Below are 10,957 nucleotides of genomic sequence, written 5' to 3' on the forward strand. Positions count from 1 at the left end.
CTTGGCAGAGAGAGATTACGAAACCAGTACAGACAGTGGTGGGGTAAAGAGGCGACCGAACGGTACACCCAGCTTGGACTGAGGCTACACTTCTCCTGCCCTCCCGAACTCGCCCTACCACGGAGCACCCTTCACCACCTCTTAGCGGCCCGGTCGGGCCACGGGGACTTTGAACACTATCACCGACGCTTTAACCACACCGAAGCCTTGCTAACCTGCTCCTGCGGGGAGGCAAAGGACGTAGATCATCTGGTCTACTGCACGGCGACCCTGGCGAGGAGGCAGCAGTGGCCCACCCTCTACCCAACTGGTCCGCTCGACCCCATAGGACCTATGGGATCCCTTGAACGATACTTCAAGGGACTAATGACTGACCCAAAAGGCTTTGAGGCCTTCCTCCGCGTGACAAACTTCTTCCGGAAGATCTGTCCACGCTACTAGGGAACGGGCTTCGGCACGGGATCTAGACAGCCAACTCAACCCTCATAGGGAATAGACGGGAAGCAATGAATCTGGGGAACCAGCGGGAACCAGTGACAGATAGAAGGCATAGTAGCCATCAGGCAGGATTTGGAGGACGAAAGAAAGGGCGATGTATGTAGTACGTAGTCCTGGCCCACGGCTCTCCACGCCACATACCCCTCGGGAGGTCTGCGACAAGGGTTCCACCCTTGCCGCCATGGCGTTAAATACAACAACAACAACAACAACGAAGACGTGGCAGAGGGGAGAACACCAGACGACCATCGATCTCGTGTTGGCGTCCGAGGATCCGACGAATTCGCTGGTCAAGTGTGTGCTACACGAGACGGAACACGGATCGGATCACCGGGCGATCGAGACGGTTTGCGACGTCTCGGTTCCGGTACCAGCACCACGAGAGCGCCTACTCTTCAAGAACGCACCATGGAAGGAGATCAATGCCAGGATCACGAGCGCACTGGAAATGACACCCTGCCAAGGAACGGTGCAGCAACAGACCATCGAGAAGGGCGATAAAGGCCAACCGCCGCCGAGCCGCAAGTCCCAGCGCACGGCGCGGGGGAAGGGCAGTCGGGCGGACCAGTTCTGCATACATCGCAACTCCGACGGTCGGAACATTCCTGCCGTGGCGATCGAGTACAAGGTGCCGCATAAGCTGGGGTGCAACGAGGTTGTCACAGTCCTGGCGTCCGTGATCCAGCCGGAACGCGATGTGATCAACAAGGATGGCGAGACTTTCGCGTTTGCATCGAAGGCGCTTGCTGCCGCCGTTGTCACCTAGTTCTTCTCCTATATGATTGGCAGGGGCATTCGATATGGATACGTGTGTGTAAGCGAGGCCTTCGTCTTCCTCCACATCTCGGATGATCCCACCACCATTGGCTATAAAGTATGCGTCCCCAATCTGGACGTCCTAGATGACGACGAGAACAGGCTTCATCGTACGGCTGTCGCGCAGGTTTTCACTCTCATCATCCAGGCCCTTCGTGTCGAGCCGCCTCCGAGCTGGCACGACGCGGCTGCAGCCTTCGATACCTGTGCTGTAGAATATGACGTATTGAGAAACATTAGAGCCTTCTGATGCGGCCGTAGCAACGAGATTTACAAGTTCTCTCCGAGTCTGTCTTCGTCACAATTTAGCATGCATCGACATCCAACGAAAACAAACGGGTGGCAATGAGCAGCAACATTTCTCCACACTGGCAGCTGTTCAACCTGTAATCTTTTACGCTTTCCTACTCGGCCGTCGTGTCTGCGCGCACTGTTGGATTCTTGGGCATCCTGTCCCTTGTGGCAGCAATCGCCAGATTCGTGCCTGCCCTTCGGCAGGCCTAGATAATAACAAGAACAACCACCACGAAATTCATCACGAGCAGATCGACGATATCTGCGTTGTGAATAGTGGCAACCTTGCTCCCTGCGATATACGCAAACCACAAATATTTCAATCAATCGAGGGGTTATACAATTGCTGAGTCGGGTAGTGGTGTTGGCCTCACTTTGACTAGTTGACTTGGAATGGTTGGCGAAGTAATTGGCTAAGCGGGAGCGCTGCCTGACAGCTTCATGCCGAGAGCCTTACTAAATGATGAATGTTCTTGGATAGGTAGGCATCGATGTCACAAAGCTTATATGCTCAACGCCAGTTCAAGGCTATAACTCTCACCAATGTCCTATGTACGTAGACATTCTAGATTTTGATCGGCGAAGCTAGCAGGCCTTGTGGGAAGTGTTGGACCGAAGACAATTCCCTTCTCCACAGAAGTCGATAGATTGGTAGTTAAGAAAGCCTTAAAGCTTCCTGAAAATCTCACTGCTACCGTCCTCAAAAACTCGGACTCGCGGTTCCTATCATCATGGTGTTTAGCAGATACTGTTAGCGGTCGAAAAGTTTATGGAGAATAAAACTTACTTTATTGATGCCGTGATAAGATTTGAAACGACAATTATTGGCGTTGCAAGTCCACATGCAACCATGTCCGAAGATACAACTAAAGTCACTGCAAATTGAACCTGTACTGCATGGGATACCTCGGCACTAATGAGTGTTGGTGTTAGCTTAAGGACCAAGTATATTTGCCGTTTTTGGGATCAGAACTCACCCTCTGCTTCAGCAGCAGCAGCTCTCCCGGGCTCAGCTTCTCTCCATGGACGTAGGGGCACCATGGATTTTTGCAATCGTTGCGGAGATGGTAGTTGTTGCACAACTTTTCAGCTGTGGTCACCCGTCCCCTGGAGTTCTTCTCTACCGCGTGATGTGTGTTGGGCAGCGGTTCGTCGACGCGCTGGCTATCCTGGTTGAGTAGGTAGTACTTGAGGGTCTGGGCCTTATTGGTATTTGAGACGTCGACCTTCTTGGGTGCCGACGAAGCTTTGCCCACCGCAGACCACTGATTAGGCGTCTGCGGGTGACTCAACCGGGGGCTGCTTACGCGAGGAGGCTTGTTGGCCGTGGACCTCGGGGGTACGTCGTTGTTGTTCGAGTCGGTGCCGGTCACGCTCGCCAGCGGCTGAACGGGAACAGCAGTCGGAACGGCGAGGGTTGATGGGATGCCCCCAATGGCCGGTCGATGGACTCGCTCGGGCAGCTTCTCCGACATGAATACAGACTTGAAGCTGATTATGGGAAAGTTAAGCCGCTTGAATCCCACTTCGGCCGGTGTTGTCTCGATTAGGGTCAACTTTCCGACCACTCTATGGTCCAAGTTGTAAGGCTGAAGAACCGGCAAGTATCCGTTATCGTGACAAGGCGCGAAGAAGATATGCCTGCACTGATTGACGCGGACCATCACACGGAGCATCTCGCGGATCTTGTGGTCGGCGGATTCCTTGCCAGAGCCAACATCGATGAAACTGAAGAGGGGCTGCGCGCGTCCGAACCCGCGTCCAAACTCGGCTAGAATCCTCTCAGTTGGAGTATTTGGTATGATATGGGAAGCATGGAGCCTCCTGGCTAGTCCATCTATGTTGAGGACTACCTGCACGATGATGCTCCAGTCTTCGATAGCAGCGTTGGGATGGGCATTGGTAATTTGGGTTTTGATCTCTGAAGACAGGAGATACCCGGCTTCGGCGCCGCCTTCAGCGCCTTTTTCTAATAAAGCCTCTTGAAAAATCGCGCCATCGCCGTCAATAATTGCATAGATGAACGGGCTGGATTCCTATGCAGTACGTCAGTTGCCGTCGCATTCATCGCATTCATCGCTTTTGTTCATGGAGCAAATTTGTGATAAAACTGACGTAAAGAGGCTGGACATACATGAGCCTTGGTTAGGGAAGCTAGCTCTTTGCCTAAATTGTTGGCTTTGGTTTGCCACATGCGACGCGATTCAACCTCGTTACTCAAGTCATCGCACACCTTCTTATACCCCTGTTGAAGCTGGTTGTATTTGCCCAGAAGGTCCTGTAGTCTGAGTTAGTACGGCCTCCGTGGCGAAACCCGCCAGATTTATTCTTGAGCCTCAATCGGGTGACCACGAGACTCGGCATTCAAATTTGGTCTCACCTGGATCATCCGGTCGCGGTCGCAATCAACCCGGCGGAAAATGCTGACTTGTTGGTCATAAATGGACAAAACCTCTGGATTGTCCATTGCCGATATTTGGTAACGTCTTCGGGCGCTAGACCAGTTGGTCTCGGTGTGTTCACCAATTTGTCGTTGGGAAGAAGTCGGGTTTTGTTTTTCCAAGGGCGAATGAAGACTTCTCGTTACTTAAGCTCGGTTGGACCTTCACCAAGGCTTCTTTTCCCTCGGGAAACTACCACAGCGACAAAGATGACTGGGGCGGAGCCAGATGTCCTTTCTGGCAGCCCAGGAACACACAGCTGAGAAGGCGCAATTAGCAGCCGGTTCGCGTATACACACCAGTGTACTCTGTATTGCTGGCACCAGATAGGGACATGGCGGGCACATTCTATGAGTCGACAATGCTCTTACATGCTCTTGGAGGGTGGAACGGCGCTGTCGCTGAGATGAAGGCCCATGAGCGTGCACCCAATCAAACATTTGAAGGCCGGCTCCACAGCATACTGTCGGATGGTTGGAGGGTGAGGTTGGGAGAAGGCTCGATAGTCTTGCCGGGAAGGGCAGCAAGGACCTCTCAATGGGAAATGCGCCTCATTCGGGAGCGTGGTCAAATGCAAAGCAGCGATAGCCTGAACCAGGATCGCGTTCGGATGCCATCACCAACCTCCGCGAGGGAAAGTCGCCGAGATCTCCCTAAGGGCAGCAGAGGGAAAGCCCCAGAAGATCAATGGGGACGGAGAAAACTCCAGGGAGCCCGCCTAGTATCGCCTAGCGACTGCCTCTGCTCTGATAAGGCATATCGCCTGTTGTGGCTGGCTGCTGTGGGTACTTTGACTGGCAGGCTTCGGCGTACTCCAACGGGCGGCTATGTACCGGGCATCCTTGCGGTTGCAGCTCGGCGGTACGATGTATATACATATACACTGGGCGGCGTCACGTTGATTTTGCCGTTGTGATGGACAAGTACGATAGGCGCACCCCACCACTCCAGTCAAAAGGCTGCAGGGTGCCTTCATTGATCGACAGGCTGTACCACTCACGGTGCTGTTTCCACGATCGACCGCCGTCCCTACGGGGTGGGAAGGAGCGTCCGGCGAGAAAAGTGGACCCCATGGGCGACTGTCAGCTACTTCCACGCGACATACATCGTACTATGGTGCACGAGCAAGGCTACCCAAACAGGCATGGTGTTACGCACGGCACCACCTTCAGGCGATTGCGGTGTTGGTCGGAGCCCCATAGTGGGAGGTATGCAGCCAGTCCGCTTGACTCCTGTGGTTTGGCTTTGGCATACTGCTGAGACGTGCAAATTGGACGTCGACCACGAATGTCTTGGACGGGGATCGAGCACAAGCGTGGGAACTTATCGCGCTTAGCTGAAGTGATTACACCGCAGTGACACGGAGCCGAGACGGCTACCCCGTGTTTGCTCGTTAGAGTAGAATTGCTGCAAGGGCGCTACTCCGTACAAGGAATAGCGTTGCTTATAGCGGTTGGAAGACAAGCTTGACAGGTAACGCCCAGCCGTAGAGCAGTGATTATCCGGGCTGGCATGTTGCGGGACGCCTCGTTTGTTTACACATCAATCAGGATCCCTGTCGAGAAGCTAGCTCGTTTGCTCTTGACGTGGTTCCCCTGGGCAACTAGGCTGTTGGACAGGTCTCAGACGGCTTCGACGCAGGTCGTGTTCCATTTAGCCGACGGGTTTCTGCCGCGGAAGCCGGAGTAGCACCCGCTGCCAATTTCCTCCACCAAGCACAGTAGTCCATGGTTTTTATCCAACCAGGGAAGGTGGTTTGCTCTTGTGGCCGAGGCCGAGACTGAGTGGTTGCACCCCTGCGTTCATGACTAGGCTCCATACAGTAAAAACACTTCGTACAGAGTTGCATTTCGTCAGGGCACAGCCCGTTCTTGCGGCGAAGAAAGCGCAGCCACGGCGGCTCAGCGCATACGATATGTTGTTGTTTCGTGGGACCAGTAATCGCGCCCAGCTGTCTGTTCTTGGTGCAAATATTCTTGTGTTACAGTCCATTAGTCCGGGAAGGGCATGACACGTGTCAAGTCCGAGAGCCGCTCGGCTATCAGAGGGTTTCAATGCTGAGAATAGTGGGCTAACACTGTGCACTAATCAGGTTACCTCATCCGACTGGGGTCTCATGAACGGCTGGACGGTGTGGGTGGCCGGTCCACTTGGCTGTGTCGGCACGGGAAAAGGGCCACGGCGGCGCGTATCGCCGGAATAAGCCCTGTGTTCGTTGATCAATACAGATCAGTCTCGCCCTCCGCCTTTGCGAACCGCCTCAAAGAGGACGTTACCAGACCAGTTGCCCAGAGGAACCCATGTCAAGAGTAAAAGAGTTTCTTGACTGACAGGGATCCTTATTAGTTTGCGAACAAAACGTGGCGTCTCGCGACATGCCGGCCCGGATACCTCTGTTGGGCAGCGATCGTCAGGTAGGGGGTCAATAGGATGAATTGATGAGTATGAAGAACGAATGACTATGGGAATATCCCGACTATCTATATAGTGAGTGGAAGACCCCTTATGCTGGCATATCCTAGGCAAACTTTGTTAGATTGACGCCTGTGTCCGGATTAAAGGCTGTCAAAACTACAATACTCGCATAAATGTAATATGCAAGAACCGGTGAGAACGGGTAGATACAAGACAGAACCCCGCTTCGACCGGGATGGGAGGAATCCCTCAATCAAGCACGACAACCACTCTTTGATCAATGAACCCAGGTGTATTGCATCGAATCGACATCGACTATCTAACAATTAAGAGTCTCATGTTGCTTGAGAGCAAGCTACGCAAATTTTCGAAGATACGCGATGTCGAGCGGCAATACCTCGTCCAAGAAGGTGTTGCTACGGACCTTCGAAGACTGGGGCCGCTGGGACGAAGAATTCCAAACAAAGTCCATCAGTCTACATCTGTGGGATTGCATCAACCCAGACAGCGACGAGGCTTTGATGGAGAAGCCCGGAAGACCGGCATTCGAGTCTTACAATCGGAAGATTCCTCCTAGAGCCACCGACCCGGAGCACCTGTCCCAACAGGGAAGACAGACCCGCCACAGTGGGCAATCGAGTCAGACGATCAGCCAGTCCTCGACAGGCGACCCTACGACTTCGATTACAGAATCAACCGACCCACAGCTGCGGGCTCGAAACCTATCCGAACTTACGGCGGACGACAAAGCCTCCTTTACGTTCGAATGGAGAGTGTACGAGCAAGACTACAAGGAATACAAAGAACAAGAAACAAATTCTGAGAAGCTGAAGGCCTGGGTTATTGACACGGTAGACTATGGCTTGCGCCAAAGCTCCTGTCGTGCAATATGGGACCTTCGGACGTGGTACTCCAACCTACGGACAAGTGTAGGAGCTACAGAAAGGGAACAACAAACTGCAGCTCGTCGAAAATACCAGGCAGCTACGGCAACCTTAGCTAGGGTGCCCAGGGATTTCGCTGGATGGATCACATCCTGGGAGATGGCTACGAACCACGCCCTCGTGAGAAAGACAGGCGGCGTCGAGGACCCCAACACTTGGTTTGACGACTTAACCAAGGCCATTCAACCAATCTTGGGTAGTTGGGTCACCATATACGCAGGAATCTACTAAGACAAACTTGAGGAGAAGTCATTGACGATCGGGGAGGTTGCGAAGGACCTTAGGAAGGAAGCTGAACGTCGCGATCTCCTTGGCGTCCAAGAGAAAGGCTCCCAAGTCACCAAAGGCGTATTTGGTCCGACATTTGCCGCAGTCCCAGACACAACGGCTCAGCCAGAAGTTGTATCGAACAATGAGGGAGGCAGCCATGTCCAAGACCAAGCCAACAGCCGAAAGCGAAAACGCACAGCCACCACAGGACGCACCAGTGTAGTGTGTAAGGCTTGTGATGGCATTCATGCACTGGAAAAATGCTACTACGCTTTTCCGGGGAACGCACCAGACTACTTCAAGGGACGGAAGCTGATCCGTGACGCGGTTGAGCATCGGCTCAAGAACGATGCGTCCTTGAGGGAAGAAATCAACCGCATCAAGAAAGTCAAGCAGTTTGAAGGGACCGATTGACTCGGACGAAGTGTTGGAGAATGCGCAGCGAGCTTCATCATCTCTTCTTTTAGTTCGGCGTTCTCCAGTACGCACTATCCACTGAAGAACTCGGCTCTTCTCGACTCAGGCTCAACCATCCATATCTTCAACAACGGCAACCGGTTTGACAACTTCAGAAAAGGGGAACCCGGAGATTTCGTTCTGGCCGGAGAACACAAGATACCGATTCAAGGATACGGGAATGTGAACATCCAGACCCGGGGACCAAGAGGACCGAGGACAATCCAGCTGCGTGACGTCGCACTCTGTGGGAATTTCCCCTGCAATCTAGTATCGCTTCGACAATTACGAAAATGCGGATACTGGTGGGACAACCGCCTTCGATACAACTGCCTACGGTCGAGCGATAACTCGATCGTTTGCAAACTTGTGGACCGACATGACCAGTTCGTCATCGAAGACCTACCCTTGAACATGTCGAACAGAGTCTTTGTCGCTCGGAAGCATGAGTTCAACTCCTGGACAGAAAGACGCGCTGTGAAAGCAGATGCAGGAAGATGGCATCTTCGCCTCGGACACCCAGGACCACAAGCTCTGGAACACCTCGTCAACACCTCGAAAGGAGTACGAATAAAAGGACTGACCACCGTTGAGTGTGATGGATGCGCACTATCCAAGATTAAACGTCAAGTACACCGCCAACCACGGAACGTCGGCCAAGGGCCCGGTGAACGATTAGCGATCGACTTTCATGACCTCCCTAGAGATTCGACGGGGAGAAACAGCGTGATGCTCATAACAGATCGCTGGTCCGGAATGATTTGGGACTATTATCTTGCGGAAAGAAGAATGGGAACAATCAGCATGGTGTTAGGAAACCTGATCGGTATTCTTGAACGACAATACCAAATCAAGCCAAGGGTCATCGAATGCGACAACGAAATCTTGAAGGACGGAGGAGTCGTTTCCTCACTACTTCACTCACAGCACATCAAAGTCGAACCATCAGCGCCCAACACCCAGGCTCAGAACGGGGGAGCTGAGGTGTCGGGCAGAATCATCAAGGCGAAAGCGAGAGCCATGCGGATGGATGCTCGACTACCAGAGCATCTATGGGTCGAGATTTATCGCACGGCCGTATACTTGTACAACCGAACCCCAAAGTACATCTACAGCTGGCGAACGCCGTACGACCGGTTCCATACGGCCCTTGCACACAGAGACGGGATTGTGGTCCAAGACCGCAAACCGAACCAAGCACATCTGCGGGTCTACGGATGCAAGGCGTACGCGATGACCTCGGATGCTCAATTGCAGCTGAAGAAAAGGCAAAAGCTGAACCCTAGGGTGTGGATTGGATTTCTTGTCGGATACCAATCAACGAACATATATCGAATCTGGAACCCACAGACTGGAAGAGTCATCGCAACACGAGACGTCATCTTCAACGAAGATGAACTATTCAATGGGAACCTCAACCAACTAAGAGATGATCTCCTACACATTGGACGGCAAGAGCTAATCAATCTACTCGAGCAGGTCGAGGAGCCAGGAATAGACCGAAATACGATAGCAGAAGAAGACCTAAACGGTGCCTTAATACCCCAAACAAATTGGGAGGGCCTTCATGGAGAGGACGAGGATGTCGGAACCCAGCTCAGTTGGGAAGACGCCGCTCTCCAAGAAGTGGAAAGAGATGCGGGAGCTGAACAGTTGGAGGCTGAGTCTGATCAACCAGCTGGTACCGACGAAGGCTCTGGAGCATCCGGGGGCGTGAAAGTCGATCAGGGGAAACCAGAAGGCGGCACGGGAGACCAGGCAGAAGCCGGCACCGATGACCAAGCCAAGAATTCTGATGCCCGAAGTCGGCCGTATCCGTCCCCTGTGTCTCTTCCACCGACGGCACTTCTAGCCATGGCAATTCGGGATAATTCAAGGCTCCCACAAGCAGAGAATCGGAGATGCGAAAACGTCCATGATGTCTTTGAAGTGTGGAAAGCAGCTTTTGCTGCTGGGCGCCAAGCCACTCCGGTGGGCATCATGGGCGGAAAGCAGATCGACAGAGCCAAGTTCCAACGACTGTTAAAGACCCCGAGCTGTTTACACAGACGACAGATGCCCCCACTACCAGGAAGCCACGCAGGACTCACGAAGCATCCCATGGGGACGCTATTTGAGGCGGCGGAACAGGAGCATTTACGCAGCCATTCCGAGATGCAATCCTGGACCGAAATCAGTCGAACAAACTCCCGCGCAAAGGACTGCCAGGTCCTAGATTGCATGTGGGTATACGTATACAAGTTTGACAAACATGGACGGTTCCAAAAGTGCAAAGCACGACTCGTGGTCAGAGGAGATCAGCAAATTAAGTCGATTCATGAAGAGACATATGCTGCGACACTTGCAGGACGGTCCTTCCGTACACTGATGGCGATTGCCGCACGGTTCGACCTGGAACTGATCCAATACGACGCCGTCAATGCGTTTGTGAACGCAACATTGGACAAAGACGTCTTCATGCGCATGCCACCAGGCTACAGGAAACCAGGAACCATCCTGAAGCTCCAGAAAGCGCTGTATGGCCTAAGAGAGTCGCCCTTACTGTGGCAAAGAGACCTCATGGCTACCCTGCAAAAGCTCGGTTTCGAAACCGTGCCCCATGAACCCTGCTGTATGACCAAAGGAGCGATTGTCATCTTCTTCTACGTCGATGACATTGTCCTGGCATACCAAAAGCAGAGAGAAAACGAAGTCAAAGATGTGACAAAAGAGTTACAGAAACGATACAAACTGACCGGAGGAAAACCATTGCAATGGTTCCTCGGAATTGAAATCATCCGGGATAGAGAGAAGAATCTTATCTGGCTATCTCAGTCGGACTAC

At 52.9% G+C, this 10,957-nt stretch overlaps 3 protein-coding genes across 3 annotated transcripts; 2 read left to right on the forward strand and 1 right to left on the reverse strand.

Annotated features, from left to right (window-relative positions):
- The first annotated feature begins 854 nt into the window (after positions 1–854).
- Positions 855–1,321, forward strand: CDEST_01858 (uncharacterized protein). The gene has a single exon (XM_062918017.1). The coding sequence runs from the start codon at positions 947–949 to the stop codon at positions 1,262–1,264; it is 318 nt and encodes a 105-aa protein (XP_062774068.1). The 5' UTR covers positions 855–946; the 3' UTR covers positions 1,265–1,321.
- A 368-nt stretch (positions 1,322–1,689) lies between these two features.
- Positions 1,690–4,729, reverse strand: CDEST_01859 (uncharacterized protein). The gene is made up of 5 exons (XM_062918018.1): positions 3,989–4,729; positions 3,743–3,886; positions 2,586–3,644; positions 2,396–2,521; positions 1,690–2,331 (listed from the first exon to the last, which is right to left on the reverse strand). The coding sequence occupies exons 1-5, from the start codon at positions 4,073–4,075 to the stop codon at positions 2,275–2,277; spliced, it is 1,473 nt and encodes a 490-aa protein (XP_062774069.1). The 5' UTR covers positions 4,076–4,729; the 3' UTR covers positions 1,690–2,274.
- Positions 4,730–6,844: 2,115 nt separating this feature from the next.
- Positions 6,845–7,639, forward strand: CDEST_01860 (uncharacterized protein; the record flags this gene model as incomplete). Its single annotated transcript, XM_062918019.1, has 1 exon — positions 6,845–7,639. The coding sequence occupies one exon, from the start codon at positions 6,845–6,847 to the stop codon at positions 7,637–7,639; it is 795 nt and encodes a 264-aa protein (XP_062774070.1).
- Between the last annotated feature and the right edge of the window lie 3,318 nt (positions 7,640–10,957).

The sequence above is a fragment of the Colletotrichum destructivum genome, chromosome 1 (genome assembly GCF_034447905.1).
Source record: "Colletotrichum destructivum chromosome 1, complete sequence".
Lineage (NCBI taxonomy): Eukaryota > Fungi > Ascomycota > Sordariomycetes > Glomerellales > Glomerellaceae > Colletotrichum > Colletotrichum destructivum.